Source organism: Manis pentadactyla, chromosome 1 (assembly GCF_030020395.1).
Source record: "Manis pentadactyla isolate mManPen7 chromosome 1, mManPen7.hap1, whole genome shotgun sequence".
Lineage (NCBI taxonomy): Eukaryota > Metazoa > Chordata > Mammalia > Pholidota > Manidae > Manis > Manis pentadactyla.
In genome coordinates, this window is record NC_080019.1 from 12,520,097 (window position 1) to 12,537,804 (window position 17,708).

General features: G+C 36.6%; 1 protein-coding gene across 1 annotated transcript in view; it reads right to left on the reverse strand.

Moving 5' to 3' along the window:
* PIWIL2 (piwi like RNA-mediated gene silencing 2) overlaps positions 1–17,708 on the reverse strand; it is a 56,203-nt gene that overhangs the window by 10,719 nt on the left and 27,776 nt on the right. Inside the window, exon 19 of the mRNA XM_036889129.2 lies at positions 16,756–16,861. Coding sequence (XP_036745024.2) covers positions 16,756–16,861 — 106 coding nt within the window. The remainder of the gene's footprint in view (positions 1–16,755; positions 16,862–17,708) is intronic.

The following is a 17,708-nucleotide window of genomic DNA, read 5'->3' on the forward strand; positions in this document are numbered from 1 at the left end:
TCTCCACAGCCTCAACAACACTTTTATCATCTTTTTAATTATAGCCAGCCTAGTGTGTCTGAGGTGCTGTGTGTGTGTTTTTAAGAAACGTTATTTTTTAGACGAGCATTAAGTTCAAAAAAATTGAAACAACAGTACAGAGTTCCCATATTCCACTCCCTGCCGACCTACACACAATTTCCTACTGTTACCATATTACATTAGGGTGGTACATTTGTTAAAATTAATGAACAAATATTGATAAATTATTAACTAAAGCCCATAGTTTATATTAGGGTTTTTTTTAATTGAAATATATAGTCAATAGATAATATATTGGTTTCAGGTGTACAACAGTGATTTGACAATTACATACATTACTAAATGCTCACCATAGTAGTGTAGTAACCATCAATCAATATACAAAGCCATTACAATATTGCTGACTAAATTCCCTATTCTAATACTTTCATCCCCATGACTAATTTATTTTATAATTGGAAGTTTGGACCTCTTTATCCCTTCATCTATTTTGCCCATCCTTCTGTCCTCCTTCCCTATGACAACCACCTGTTTTCTGTGTTTATGACTGTTTTGTTTTTTAGATTCCACATATAAGTGAAAATCATACGGTATCTGTTTTTCTCTGACTTATTTTACTTGGCATAATAAAGGATTCATTCTTTGTGTTCTACATTCTGTGGGCTTTGACAAATTCATGTCATGTGTAGAATAGAAACAGAACAGTTCCACAGCTCTAAAACCCCTTATTCTCCACCTATGTATCCTTCCCTTCCTTACCCTTACCCTTCCAAACCTCTGGAAACCACTGATCTTTTTGTTGTCTCCATAGTTTTGCCTTTTTCAGAGTGTCCTATAGTTAGATTCATTCAGTATGTAGCCTTTTCAGATTGGCTTTTTTCATTCAGTAATATGCATTTATGGTTCCTCCATCTTTTCATGACTTGATAGCTCACTTTTTTTTTTTTATTAAGGTATGATTGATATACACTCTTATGAAAGTTTCACATGAAAAAACAATGAGGTTACTATATCTACCTATATTATCAAGTCCCCACCCATAACCCAATGCAGTCACTGTCCATCAGGGTAGTAAGATGCCACAGATCCACTATGTGCCTTCTCTGTGCTACACTGTGCTATGATGATCCCCCACATCATGTGTACTAAACATAATACCCCTCAATCCCCTTCTCCCTCCTTCCCCACCCACTCTTCCACACCCCTCCTCCCCTTTGGTAACCACCTGTTCATTCTTGGAGTCTCTTGAGTCTGCTGCCATTTTGTTCCTTCAGTTTTGCTTCATTGTTATGCTTCACAAATGAGGGAAATCATTTGGCATTTGTCTTTCTCCGCCTGGCTTATTTCGCTGAGCATAATGTCCTCCAGCTCCATCCATGTTGTTGCTAATGGTAGGATTTGTTTCTTTCTTATGGCTGAATAGTATTCCATTGTGTATATGTACCACCTCTTCTTTATACATTCATCTACTGATGGACACTTAGGTTGCTTCCATATCTTGGCTATTGTAAAAAGTGCTGCGATAAACATAGGGGTGCGTATGTCTTTTTGAAACTGAGAAGTTGTATCCTTTGGGTAAATTCCAAGGAGTGGAATTCCAGGGTCAAATGGTATTTCTATTTTTAGTTTTTTGAGGAACCTCCATATTGCTTTCCACAATGGTTGAATTAGCTTACATTCCCACCAGCAGTGCAGGAGGGTTCCCCTTTCTCCGCATCCTCGCCAGCATTTGTTGTTCTTAGTCTTTTCAATGCTGGCCATCCTTACTGGTGTGAGGTGATATCTCATTGTGGTTTTAATTTGCATTTCCCTGATGATTAGTGATGTGGAGCATCTTTTCATGTGTTTGTTGGACATGTGAATTTCTTCTTTGGAGAACTGTCTCTTCATATCCTCTGCCCATTTGTTAATCGGGTTATTTGCTTTTTGGGTGTTGAGGCATGTAAATTCTTTATATATTTTGGATGTTAACCCCTTGTCAGATATGTCATTTACAAACATATTCTCCCATACTGTAGGATGCCTTTTTGTTTTGTTGATGATGTCCTTTGCCATACAAAAACTTTTTAGTTTGATGTAGTCCCATGAGTTCATTTTTGCTTTTGTTTCCCTTTCTCGAGCAGATGGGTTCAGGAAGAAGTTGCTCATGCTTATATTCAAGAGATGTTTGCCTATGTTGTCTTCTAAGAGTTTTATGGTTTCATGACTCACATTCAAGTCTTTAATCCATTTCAAGTTTACTTTTGTGTATGGGGTTAAACAATAACTAGTTTCATTCTCTTGCATGTAGCTGTCCAGTTTTGCCAACACCAGCTGTTGAAGAGGCTGTCATTTCCCCACTGTATGTCTATGGCTCCTTTATCATATATTAATTGACCATATATGGTTGGGTTTTATCAGGGCTCTCTAGTCTGTTCCATTGGTTTATGGGTCTGTTCTTGTACCAGTACCAAACTGTCTTGATTACTGTGGGTTTGTAGTAGAGCTTAAAGTTGGGGAGCATAATTCCCCCTACTTTATTCTTCCTTCTCAGGATTGCTTTGGCTATTCGAGGTCTTTTGTGGTTCCATATGAATTTTAGGACGATTTTCTCTAGTTCATTGAGGAATGCCGTTGGTATTTTGATGGGAATTGGATTGAATCTATAGATTGCTTTAGGCAGGATGGCCATTTTGACAATACTAATTCTTCCTATCCATGAGAATGGGATGTGTTTCCATTATTGGTATCTTTTTTAATTTCTCTCATGAGTGTCTTGTAGTTTTCAGAGTATAGGTGGTTAGGTTTATTCCTAGGTATTTTATTCTTTTTGATGCAATTATGAATGGAATTGTTTTCCTGATTTCTATCTCTGCTAGTTCATTGTTAGTGTATAGGAATGCCACAGATTTCTGTGTATTAATTTACTATCCTGCAACTTTGCTGAATTCAGGTATTAGATCTAGTAGTTTTGGAGTGGATTCTTTAGGGTTTTTTATGTACAATATCATGTCAGCTGCAAACAGGGACAGTTTAACTTCTTCCTTGCCAATCTGGATGCCTTTTATTTCTTTGTGTTGTCTGATTGCCGTGGCTAGGACCTCCAGAACTATGTTGAATAGAAGTGGGGGAGAGTGGGCATCCCTGTCTTGTTACTGATCTTAAAGGAAAAGCTTTCAGGATGGCTCACTTCTTTTTACTGCTGAATAATGTTTCATTTTCTGGATGCACCACAGTTTATTTTTCCATTCACCTATTGAAAAACCTTGACTGCTTCCAAGTTTTGGAAACCATGGATAAGCTGCTATAAACACCTTTGTGCAGGTTTTTCTGTAGCATAAATTCCAACTTCTTTGGGTAAATATCAAGTAGTGCAATCACTGAAACCTATCCTAAGAGTTTACTATTTTTTAAGCAACTGCCAAACTGTCTTCCAAAGGAGCTGTACCATTTTGCATTGCCTGAAGCAATTACCAGTGAGAGTTGCTGTTGTTCCACATCCTCACCAGCATTTGGTGTTGTCAGTGCTTTGGATTTTTGCCATACTAATAGAGTAGTGGAATCTCGTTTTAATTTGCAATTTTCTAATGTTACATTATCTTTTCATATGCTTATTTGCCATCTTTTTATCTTCTTTGATGAGATGTCTGTTAAGTCTTTTGCCTGCCTTTTAATCAGGTTGTCTGTTTTCTCACTGTTGAATTTTGGGAGTTCTCTGTATATATAACAGTCCTTAATCAGATACGTGTTTTTCCCAGCCTGTGGCTTCTTCTCATTTACTCAGTGTCTTTCACAGATTAGAAGTTTTAAATTTCAATTAAATCCAGCTTATCAATTCATTCTTTCATGGATCATACTTTTATATCTAAAAAGTAATCACTAAACCCAAGATCACTTATATTTTCTCCTGTTATTTACTAGAAATTTTAGTTTTACATTTTAAACATAGGTTTGACACATCTGAATTTTTGTGAAAGGTGTAAAGTCTGTGGTTAGATTTTTATTTTTAGTTTTTTGCATGCGATGTTCAATTGTTCCAGCACCATTTGTTGAAAAGCTATTCTTTTTCCTTTGAAGTGCCCATGCTCCTTTATCAAAGATCACTGGACTCTGTTTGCATAGGTCTATTTCTGAGCTCTCTATCCTGTTAAACTGACATGTCTATTCTTTTGCCAATACCATACCAACTGGATTACTGTAGCTTTATACTAACTCTTTGAGTAATGTCAGTCCTCAGACTTAGTAATGGCTATCTTGTATCTTTTGCCTTTCCATTTAAACTTTATAGATATCCACAAAGTAACTTTCTGGGACTTTGGGATTTCATTGACTCTGTACACCAAGTTGGGAATAACTGATGTCGTAATGATATTGAATCTTCCCATCCATGAGTATAGAATCTCTCTCTATTATAGTCTTTGATTTTTTTAATCAGAGTTTTATAGTTTTCCTCTTGATTTTGTAAAAAAGTTTGTCATATTTGTATCTTAATGTTTCATTTTTGGACCTAATACAAATGTTACTGTTTTTAATTTCACATTTCAATTGTTCAGTGCTGTTACATAGGAAAGGAACTGACTTTTGCATATTATAACCTTATATCCTACAAACTCGTAGTTTTCACTTATTAGTTCCAGTAGGTTTTTTCCATTATTGAGTCCTTGAGATTTTTCTACATAGTCAATCATTCTATCTGCAAAGACAATTTTCTTTTCTTTTTCCCAATCTGTATACCTTTTATTTCCTTTTCTTCTGTTTTTGCATTAGCTATGGGGACTTCCAGTATGTTAAATAGGAGTGGTGAGAGGGAAAATAATGTTCCCAATCTTAGGGGAAAGGTATCTAGTTTCTCATAACTAAGTATGTTAGCTGTAGGATTTTTGTGGTTGCTCTGTGCTAAGTTTATGAAGTTTCCCCTCTATTGCTAGTTTGCTGGAAGTTTATTTTTTAATTCTGAATGGAAGTTCAATTTTGCCAAATGCTTTTTCTGCCTCTATTGATGGGAATATGAATTTTCTTCTTTAGCCTGTTGATGGGATACACTATACTGATTTTCAAGTGTTGAACCGGCCTTGCATAACTTGGTTGACCACTTGGTTATATTCTTTTCCAAAAATTGCTGTAACAAAGAACCACAACTAGGTGGCTTAGAAGAACAGAAATTTATTCACTCCCAGTTCTGGAGAGTAGAAGTCCAAAATCAAGGTATTAGCAGGGCCATGCTTCCTCCAAAACCTACAGAAAAGAATTTTTCCTTGTCTGTTATAGCTACTGGTGGTCGCTGGCAATACTTGGTGTTTCTTGGCTTGTAGACACATCACTTTAATCTCTGCCTACACCTTCACAGCACCCTCTCCCCGTGTTTGTGTCTCTGCTTCTTCACATAGCCTTTCACCCTATGACTCTGTGACCACATTTTCCTCTTTTAAGAATATCAGTCATTGGATAAGGGTCCACCCTAATCCATTCTCCTCAACTTGAGTGCATCTACAAAGTCTGTATTTCCAAATAAGATCATGTTCACAGGTTCTATGTGGACATGAATTTGAAGGAGTATTCCACTCAGTACAGTCACAGCACATAATTTTTAAATACATTGTTAGATTTACTTTTTTGGCATATATGTTCACAAGAAATACTGGTCTGTAGCTTTCTTTATTGTAACCCTTTACCTAGTTTGGTGTGAAGTGGTATTTCATTGTGATTTTTTTTTAATTAAGGTATCATTGATACACATTCCTATGAAGGTTTCACAAGAAAAGCAATTTGGTTGCTACATTCACTCATATTATTGATTCCCCCCCATACCCCATTAGTCACTGTCCATCAGTGTAGTAAGATGCCACAGTCACTACTTGTCTTCTCTGTGCTACACTGTCTTCCTCATGACCCCCCCCCAACACCATGTGAACTAAATCATAATACCCCTCAATCCCCTTCTTCCTCCCTCCCCATCCACTCTTCCCCACCCCTCCCCTTTGGTAATCACTAGTACCTTCTTGGAGTCTGTGAGTCTGCTGCTGTTTTGTTACTTCAGTTTTGCTTCATTGTTATACTTCACAATCTCATTGTGATTTTTATTTCCATTGCCTAATGACTAATCATAATTAAGCTCTTTTATGCGCTTCTTGTTCATGCTCTCTGGAGAGATGTCTATTCAAATGTTTGCCCATTTTTAAGATGGGATATTTGTCTCTTTGTTGTTGAGTTGTAAGACTTCTTTAAATATTCTGGAAACTATACGTTTACCAGATATATCAGATTAATGATTTGTACCATTCCACTGGTTATCTTTTCACTTTCTTGATAGTGTCCTTAGAAGCACACCAAAAGATTTTAATTTTGATAAAGTCCAAGTTATGTTTTTCCTTTACTTGCTTTCAGTGTCATGTCGAACACATGACCACAAATATTTACACCTATGTTATCATCTAGAACATTACAGTTTTAGTTCCTATATTTAGGTTTTTATCCACTTGGAATTAATTTTTGTATATTGTATGAGGAAAGAATCCAATTTCATTCTTATGTATGTGGATATCCAGTAATCCATGTACCATTTCTTGAAAAGACTATTCTTTCTACCGTTAAATGGCAGCCTTGTAGTTGATCATTTATCATAGGCACATAGGTTTATTTCTGGACTCTGAGTCTACTCCATTGATCTCCAAGTCTATCTCTATGTCAGTAACAGGCTATCTTGCTTCTTCTAGCTTTATACTGAGTTTTGGATTCAGAACATGAATACTTCAACTTTGTTCTTCTTTTACAAAATTGTTCTATTTTAGACTTTTTTGCATTTACACATGAATATTGTTTTCCAGTCCATGAACATGGGATGTCTTTCCTATTGTTTACCTCTTCCATTTCTTTCAACAATGTTATGTAGTTTTCTCTGTATGTCTTGTACTTCTTTTGCTAAGTATTTTCCTATGTATTTTTTTATGCCACTGTAAATGGAATTGTTTTTAATTTCATTTCTAGATTGATCAGTGCTAATGTACAAAAATGCAACTGAGTATTAATCCTATATCCTCAATCTTGCTGAACTTGTTTATTGGCTATAACAGTTTCTCTGTGCGTATCCTTTAGTTTTCTATATGTAAGATAATGTCATCTGGAAACATAGTTTTTTACCTCTTCATATCCAGTCTGGATGCCTTCCATGGTTTTCTTGTGATATTTTTGTTTAGTATCAGAGTAATATTGGCATCAAAGTATAAATTAGGAAGTGTTCCATTCTTTCCTATTCTTTGGAAGCTTGTAAAAGACTGAGGCTAATCCTTTAAATATTTGGTATAAAAGTTTTGGTTGTCTTTCTTGTAGTTAGTCCATTGCATTTAGGTAATCTGATTTCTTGATATATAGTTGCTCACAGTATTTTTTAAATAATCCTTTTTGTCCTCATAAGGTTAATAGTGAATTCTTTATCATTCCCAATTTTCTATACTTTCTGATTCTTCCATATTTTGTGGGTGGTCTAGCTAAAGATTTGTCAACTTTGTTGATGTTTTCAAAAAACCAACTTATGGTTTCACTGATTTTTGCTATTGATTTTAAATTCTCATTTCATTTATTTATGCTCTAATCTCTATTATTTCCTTCAGTATCCTAGCTTTGGGTTTAGTTTGCTCTTCTAGTTTCTCAAGGTTGAAGTTGGGATGTTTTGAGATCTTCTTTTTTAAGATAGATTTACAGCTATTAATTTCCCTCTAAGTACTGCTTTACCTAGGTCCATAAGTTTTGGTATGTTGTGTCTTCCTTTTGTTTCAAAGTATTTTCTAATTTCCCTTTTTATTTTCTAACTTTTTCTATCTCACTGCTTCAATTTGATTATTTTCCACTTATCTATCTTTCAGCTGACTCTCTTATCTCCTCAATTAAGTCCAAACTAGAGTTACCCATTTTTATGCATGCAGTCTGTTTCCCCAGAATTTTTATGTTGCAGTCCTAATCCCTAATAGCACAGAATGTTACATAGTTGGAGATAATAACCTTTTGAAAAGTCCTGAGTTTACATGACATCATTGGGGGTGGGCTTAATCAAATATGACCGCTATTTTTATAAGAAGAGGAAATTAGGACACAGACACACAGAGTGAAGACCTTGTGACACACAGAGAAGATAATTACCTATGAGATAAACAGAGAGGCCTGAGGAGATTCCAACTCTGATAGTACCTTGATGGTACTTCCATGCTCTAGAACTGTGAGAAAATAAACTGTTGATTAAGCCACCCAGTCTATGATACGTTGTTATGGCAGCCCTAGTGTATCCATCCACTGAATGCTTAATTTTGGTGAGCATAATTTTAGTTCTAGAAATTCTAATTATTTTTTCATTGTTTCTAATTCTTTGCTAAAATTCTTAATGTTGTCTTTTATCTCTTTGAACACATATGTAGCTATTTTTAAATGTGTCTAATTATTCAATTAATCTGAATCCTCTCTGGATCAGGATTTGATAATCTGTTGATTTTCTTGGTTTTCAGTCCCTTCATCTTCTCTTCTTGTGTTATTATTTACTGCTTGCCAGATACTGTAGAAACAATTTGATGCCTAGAATACTATCTTCCTTCAGAAGATTCACTCTGGCAAGGAGGCAGTGAAACTAGCAGTCAGAGTTCACCTAAATATGCATCCAGGGACTGAAATGATTTATGGTCAGTCTATCTAGAGCTCTTCTTTACTCTTAGTTGGCAGCCCTACAGATTCACAGCCCAAAGAGTAGGGATCATACCCAGGACCACCACTGATCTGGGGGCCGTGGCCTCCAGTTTTTGATTCCTAAAGACTTTCAAATATGCTGCAAAGCTTTTAAACCTTTTAGCTGCCTTTTCCAGAATTTCCTATCTTGGCTTTCTCATTCTTTTTGCTTTCATTAACTCTTCAATTAAACTCAAGTATATATTTTTTAATATATATGTGTGTGTGTGTGTGTATTTATACCTACATGTGTGTATATACAAACATACATGGGGACACAAATGCATAACTGTATAACATACATATTTTCCTTTTTAAAAATTGCTAGCACAGTATTTTCACATTATTAATCAAAATAACATGGGGCCTGGAATGATGTTTTTCATACAGAAATTTAAGTTTGTTTCTTCTAGGGACCTAGAGTATTAGTACTATGAGAAACTTGGGAACCCGAGCATTTAGTCCACCATATCTGAATTTAGGTATTTAAATAATTCAAAGATGAGCTATAGTTTGCTCTAAGGGCTTGAGCTCTTCCCTGGGTCTCAGTCACCCTGATTCCTAGGATGTAGCTCTTTGGGGCCCCAAACCAAAATGATAGAGGTTTTCCAATGCTTGCTACCCTTAGTGGGTTCTAGACTCTAATTACCAACCACCTAGAAAACCAAGATGTCAAAAGCACTCATGAGGTAATACTTATTGAATGAGAAAGTAAGGACCTTCAAAAGTCTATTCTTCCATAAAAGCAACAAGTGCATTGCAATAATAGTTAACTTTTTTAGAACTGTGGAAACTAACCAGAGGCTTGAAACAATGAGATAGCATTTATTCAATAAACTGGCTGAATCGTGACAAGAACAATGAGCTTTGTGGTATTTTATCTTGCTCTAGTCACATCTCCCTTCTACTGCAGTAGCTGTGACACCTGCAGCTGCACTACCATGGTAAATGACCTAGCAAATTATCTCTAGCAGTCACTGGAGGAGTCGGAACAAGTTTGAGGAGTTTAAAGAAATCTGTCATTTAGCTGATCACTAAATTAACTAAGGGGAGATTTCAGTGCCTATGCACAGTCCAGATATAGAGATTTGAATCAGAACAGAAAAGTCATCAAACAAACTGAACAACAATCCCTGGGCATTGCTTAATTAGCAGAGTTGCAACAGTATATTTAAAATGTCTAGTTTTCAATAAATAATACTCAAATAATTAATTTGAAATAATTTCAAAAAATAATGAGACATGCCAAGAAATAATAAAGTATGTCCCATTCATACAAAAAAAAGTGGTCAACAGAAACTATCCTGAGGCAAACCCAAATATTGGTTTTACTGAACAAGGGCTTTAAACCAATATTTTAAATACTGTTGAAAGAACTAAAGGAAAACACATCTAAAGACCTTAAGGAAAAGTATGAGAAGTGACACCAAATAAAGACTATCAACAAAAGAGACAGAAATAATAAGAGAGCCAAACGGAAGATTTGGAGTTGGAAAGTATAACAACTGAAATGAAAAAGTCATTAGAGGGATTAACAGCAGATTTGATCAGGCAGAAGAAATATCAGTCAACTAGGAGATTGGTGAACTGAAGATTATCCAGCATGAAAAAGAAAAAAGGCGGCAGAAAAGTGAATGCAGCCTGAGACCTTTGAGACTTCATCAATCAAGCACGCTAATGTGCAAATAAGTGGAATCTCAGCAGGAGAGAAGAGAAAAGGTCAAAAGAAAAAAAATTAACTGACACATCCAAGAAGCCTGTGGAACACCTAGTAGGCTAAACTCAAATGTGATCTGCAACATCAGCTCTTCCCTGGGTCTTCAGCCTGCTTGGCCACCCTGCAGATTTTGGCCTTGCCAGCTCCCATAAATCATGAGCCAATTCCTTAAATAAAACTCTTTTTTATACATGCACACTCTACTGGTTCTGTTTCTCTGGAGAACCCTAACACAGAATTAACATAAAGAGGGAAAGAACAGAACTATACAGGAAAAAGCTTTTGTATACAACTGAAATTAATTTGGTATTAATCTGAATGAGATTATCATCAATTAATATGCATGAAAAGCATTTGACAAAATCCAACATGCTTTCACAATATAAAAACACTCAGCAAATTAGGAATAGAAGGAAATTTCCTTAATGTGATGAAGGGATTTTATAAAATCCTTAACTAACATCAATTCAACAGTGAAAGGCTTAAAATTAAAACTATCCCCCTAAGATCAGTAAAAAGAAAAGGATGCCTGTTTTCACCCACTGTACTGGAAATTCCAGCCAGAGCAACTAAGGAAGAAAAAGTTGGAAAGAAAGATGCTTGACTATCTTTATTTGCAGATAACATGATCCTCTATGTAGAAAATCTCTTAAGAATTAAAAAAAAAACAAAACCTAACACTAATAAACAAATTTTTTAAAGTTGCAGGGTTAAAGATCAATGCACAAAAACCAGTTATGTTTTTATACACCAGCAATGAACAATCTAAAAATGAAATTAAGAAAACTATTCAATGTACAGTAGTATTCAAAAGAATAAACACCTAAGAATAAATTGAACCAAAGAGGTGAAATGTGTGTGCATGGAAACTACAAAACATTGCTGAAAGAAAGAAGAACTAAAGAAATGGAAAGACATACTATGTCCATATATTGCAAGACAGAATATTATTAAGATGGCAATACTTCCAAAGCAAGCTACAAATTCAATGCAATCTCTATCAAAATTCCAATGGCCTTTTTTGTAGAAATGGAAATGCCTATCTCAAGTCCATATGGAATTTTAAGGGACCCTGAATAGCCAAAGCACTATTGAAAAAAAACAAAACTATAAAATTCACATTTCCCAATTTCAAAATGAACTAAAAAGAAACAGTGATCGAAACAGCGTTGTACTGACATGGGATGACATATAAGACCCCTGCAATGGAATTTAGAGTTCGTAAAGAAACCCAAGCATGTATGGACAATTGATTTTTAACAAGGGTATCAAAACCATTCCATGGAGAAACAATATAGTCTCTTCAACAAGTGGTGCTGGGACAAATGGATAACCACATGCAGAATAATAAAGTTGAACCTTTGCCTGATTCTGTATACAAAATGTAATTCAAAATGGATCAGTGACCAATGATCAGTATAAGAGCTAAAGCTATAAAACTGTTATTAGAACACGTAAGAGTACATCTTTATGGACTCAGATTTAACATCAGATTTTTAAATTTTAGATTTTTAGATTTTACACCAAAAAGCACAAGGGAGCAAAATATAGACTGAATTGAGCTTTATCAAAATTTAAGACTTTTGTCCATCAAACAACACTATCAAAAAAAGTAAAGACTCCCTACAGGAGAAAATATTTGCAAATTATATATCAGAAAGGCTCTGCATCCAGAATACGTTAAAAAAAAAATTTAACAACTCAACAACAAAAAGATAAATAGCTCAACTGAAAAATGGGGAAAGGACTTCAAAGGACTTCTTCAAAGGAAGCACACAAATAGACAATAATCACATGAAAAGATGTTTAACATCACTGGTCATTAAGGAAATGCTACTTACAACCATAATGAGATACCACTTCACAATAGCCATAATTAAAAAATGTAAAATAAGAAGTGTTGGCAAGAATGTGGAGAAATTAGAGCCCTCATATAGTGCTGCTAAGAATGTAAAATGGTACAGCTGTTATGGAATACAATTTGGTGGTTCCACAATAAGTTAAATATAGACTTACCATATGATACATCAATTTCATTCCGAGGCATATGCCCCACAGGAGTGTAAATAGGTACTTAAACAAATAAACACACAGCAGATTCAGAGCAGCATTATTCACAACAGTCAAAAGGTGGGAACAAGTCCAGATGTCCATCAGTGATGAATAGATAAACCAATTGTGGAATAAACATACAATGGAATATTATTCATCTATAAAAAAGAATAGTGATATATGCTACAACTTAAAAATATTCAATGAAAGAAGTCAGCCTCAAAAGGTCACACATTTTATGATTATATCCATATGATATACCCAAAATTGCAAATCCAGAGAGAAAGAAAGCAGAATAGACATTATCAGGAAACAGAGGGACAGGTGAGTGGTGAAAAATTACCTCCTTCCAAGATCAGAAAGTGGTTAGCACCCACAAGTAGATATCCTGGTTGGCTCGCTAGAGGTGGCACCTGGGTGTATAAAAAAGTGGACCTTGGGGGTTGGCATCAATGCAGAAGTGGGCTGAATCTAGACATACTTCCCTTGCACCCTCTCAAGTGCAAAATGCCAACAAGAACTGTTCTGTCTGCCAAGAGGAGAAACAGAGAATGCAGATAGTTCTGGGGTAGATTCCTTGCGGGGGAAGACCTGTACCTAACTGTCAAGTTGAACTGATTCTGGTAGTTCTAGGAGCCTGAAAATAGTTCCCAACAGAAACAGACACCTATTCTGAATTGGGCTTTGCATACCTACTGATAAATACAAATGCTCAAGATACTAAGAGGATTAAAACAGAAGACACTGCACCAATCTGGACTGCCAAGTCACATTTCCTCAGACCAAGGAACACATTTTCATCCTCAGAGTAACAGAATTTAGAATGGTTTGTTTAGAATTATAATTATTTGTTTTATCATGATTTATTTAATTTCTAAGAAATTGGAAACACTTTTTGTCTAAAATGGAGTAGATGAAGGTGTGAGGGGCTGGCTGACACACCTTTATGTGTGTACTCACATTCAACATTAGCAGGGCCAAAGTACTGTCCCTGCTAGAGAGACTCCTCCCTTTCTCTGGCGATCTAAAGAGGATACTGGTATGATAATACTTTTTTGTCTCCCCTCACACGACCCTAACACTCTTTCTTTCCTATCTGATGGAGTGCTTCTTGGACCAGGGCTGCAACTCAAGGACCAGTAGCTGGGATGAGCCGCGTGTTCATTTGCTAGGGCTACATAACAAAGCACCACTACTGGACAGCTTAAACACAGAAGTATATTCTTTTATAGGACTGGAAGCTAGAAGTCTGAAATCAAGGTGTGGGCAGGGTTGTTCTGAGGAATGAGAGACAACCTTTTCCATGTCTCCCTCCTAGCTTCTGGTAGCCTTGGGTGTTCCTTGGCTTGTAGGTGGCTAGCTCCCTGTGTTTTCACATCGTCTTTCTTCTATGTGTTTCTGTGTCCAAATCTCTTTTCATAAGGATGCAGTCATATTGGATTAGGGCCCACTCTAATGATCTCATCTTAACTTGATCATCTACAAAAACCCTATTTCCAAATAAGGTCATATTCACTGTTCTGGGGATTAAGACTTCAACACCTTTTTGGGGAGCACAGTTCAACCCATAAAATCCTTAAGCAAGAAACTATATTTTTAAGCTTTTATGGTACAGTGCCTAAGGGCCTGATGAGGTAGTATGTGCTTTTGGTATGAAAACTCTGGCAAAACTGAGGTTCCCAGGAAATACAGCTATCCTGCCTAGTAGTCAGTTCAGCCCACTAGCTCTGTACCTGTGTAACCTACCCTACATGAATGGGAATGGGCTGAGGGGGAGGCACTTGCTAGAATAGTATTGCTGCCTGTAATCTAGACCAGCTCAGCAGCCAAATCTAACGTCTCTAGCAAAGGAGGAAGCATTTAGATGTAAATAGAAAGAGGCAACAATAATTGCTGAGGATAAAGGGATGAATAAATGATTACACAATGAGAGAAAGCCAGTACTACAAGGCACCTCACAAGAGGCTTTTCAACAGAGGACCTTGTCTTTTGCTCAAGTATACCAGATACTTGGAGGGGTGAAGCCATGTTGCTGAGACTATTCCTGTTTTTGGAACCTGACACTGGAATGGAAGCCTGCAAACTTAAAGTGGCCTGGCTCTGGGAGACATTTTGGTCATATATAAAATAGCATGAGGAGGAACTGAATTAATTATTCATGCCTCAGTGAGAATCTAGTAATATGCCATTATTATTTTTATTAAGGTATCACTTCTGAAGGTTTCACATGAGCAACACTGTGGTTTCAACATGCACCCATATTATCAAGCACCCACCTCCACCCCATTGCAGTCACTGTCTATTAGCACAGAAAGATGCTGTAGAGTCACTACTTGTCTTCTCCATGCTGTACTGCCTTCCCTGTGAACTATAGTGCCCCTTAGTCTAACCCTTCTTCTTCCCTCCCCACCCACTTTCCCCAACCCCTTCTCTTTGGTAACCACTAGTCCCTTCTTGGAGTCTGTGAGTCTGCTGCTGTTTTTTCCTTCAGTTTTGCTTTGTTGTTATACTCCACAAATGAGTGAGATCATTTGGTACTTGTCTTTCTCCACCTGTTAATATGCTGTTATTTTTAAATTTTAGATTATATTTACTACCGTACTGCAATGTGGTGAGACACTAATCTTGTTTGTATGATTCAGTTACATCATGTTAACCAGTCTTATGGTAATACTGACATTGCTAATCAAATATACTGGGAAACTGGGTTGAAGCCCCCTCAGGATGTAATACTGATGGAAGAATGACTGACCTGAGGATGAAGTGGATTAGCTAACCACCAACTAACTTCTGTGCTGAAGAGTTTGGCACAAGTTTACTGTAACATACAAAGAGTGGTAAATCAAGAGGGAAAAGAGTAATTAAGTTAGTACAAAAATATGAAAATGTATGTAAGGCTTTATAGAGATTAGTTGTTTGTTTCTTTAAGTCTATCTGTACCGTACCCCGGCTCCTCCAAATGTTAGGCATATTCATAATGACACTGCTCCATAAATCAAATGCAGTGCAAGTGATGGCGCATGGCCTTCAAGGCTAAGGTACACAAGGCAACAAGACTTCCACCTGGCTCTCTCTGTCTCTTGAAAAGCTCACACTCTGAACCTAGCCATTACTGTGAGGAAGCCCAGACTAACTCAGACACAGAGAAGCCTGCATGGAGAGGAACTGGAGCCCGCTGTGCCATGTATAACTTCCTGACTGTGAACATCATAAATGCTCACTGCATGTCACTGTTTTAGGGTAATTTGTTACACAGCCATCAAAAACCAAAAAGTACTCAAGTGATTTACAACCAGGGGGAGAGATAAATCAGGTTACAAACAACTAATGTAAGGCAGGATGTGACAACTACTACACAGAATATAAACAAAGAGACTTGGGAGAGGAACATTAAGAAATCAGAATAGCTAAAGAATGGAGTAGTGGAGGAGAAATAGGAATGGCTTCACAGAAGTAATCTTTGAGCTAGGGCCCAGAAGATAGAACTTTGAAGGAAAACAATAGCAACAAGGAAAAAGAAGGTGAGGTAGAACTTGGTGACAGAGTAGCGTATCGTATGGCACTCCTTAGAAACAACGTTCAACTTCAATGTTACACAATCTCTAATACTGAAAAGGACACAGTAGGAAACCATATTGGAAAAAGAAGATGGAATTCTAGAGACTAACTTTAATCATACGAAATTATTAAATTACTTGCTGTTTAATTTGTGCAAAGGGCTAACTCTGACCCTAAGAAATGAAAGCCACTTTGTGCTTCCTTTGATGTACTGGCCAAGGCAAAAACCAGTATTTTGCTTGCTCATTGTTCCAGACCCAATATCGGCTTAATGACAGTAATTCCCCATTGTTAGCATTCTTCGGAGTTCTAGGAGTGACTTACAGGGAGGCATTTGTCTTGAACCAAAATGAAAAGAGCCAGCGCCTAATGACAGCCATAAAAAGCTGAGCAAATTCATAAGCTGCTTTAATTGCTGAAATTTACCCATGGTTTTCCTGATAAGGGTATGAAGATTATGTCTACAGGCATCAGACTGACAACCTGGGAAATAATCATTATCTTCCAAACCAAATCAAAGGATTTAGCCTTTAAGCTGCTCTGTTCAAGTAGAAGCCTGAAAGCAGTTCCTCTGAGGTTCCCATTCAGCCATGACTAACTTTCAGTCTGTTTAGAAGACTCACCTTCAATTTGGGATCCTTCTTTCTAAATCAAACTTCCTCTTTGAGTGGTCAGAGAGGCAGTCCTTAAAAACCCTGAAACTTCAGAATATTTCTCCTCACCTCATAAAACTTTTTTAATGAGCCCACCAGGCACAGCTTCAGGCTGTCCACAATCTCCTGCTGAGGCATCTGGAATACCACTCGGGAATACCATTTTGTGAGGGTCCTGGGGCAGAAGCAGTGGAGAGAGAAGACAGAAAGATGAAGGTACTCACACAGGAGGGCCCACAGTCTGAATGTCAGCACACACAGGCTTCTTTATGCACCAACCCAACAAATACCTAGTAAATGCATTCATGTTACATGTAAAAACACATGGTGATGTAGGGAAAAGACATATGGAAGTCATATACAGAATGTAAAAATATAGGCATGATTGTGGATATCTGCTGTATAAAACTGCTTCCAATTGAAAAAATTTAACAAACTAGATATTCACCAATAGAGGACTAAATAAACAAAGACATTTAAAAAATCTAAATAAATAGAGCTGTGGCATAAATTCCATGCAGCAGTTAAAAGGAATTGTTGGGATTTATTTGCATTGATACGAGCTAATGTCCAAAATATACTATTTAAGTACTAAAAACAAGCTGAGTAACAGTCTACATAGTAACATGCCATATGCATACACAGGCTAACAGCTGAGTGCGTTAGCACATGCATAAAAGAAAATCTGAAAATATATATACACCAAACCTTTGGTGGTGGTTAATAAAAGATGGACCATGAAGGACTTTCAATTACTATATTTCTGCAAATATTTGCATAAGCATGCCTTACTGTTAGAATTAGAACAAACAAAACAAAACCTTCATTTCTGGGGGGAAAAACCACCACCAAGAGGCAGTCCCCATTCTGAAAGAGATTACACCACAGCTGGCCAACAAGCTTACATGTGTGACAGGTCTGGTAGACAGACTGCATAAACTAGTATTTTAGGAAGATAGAGGAGAAAGGAGTTTAGTATACTTTCACTGAATAAATTATAGTAATTTATAATATCCTTTTAG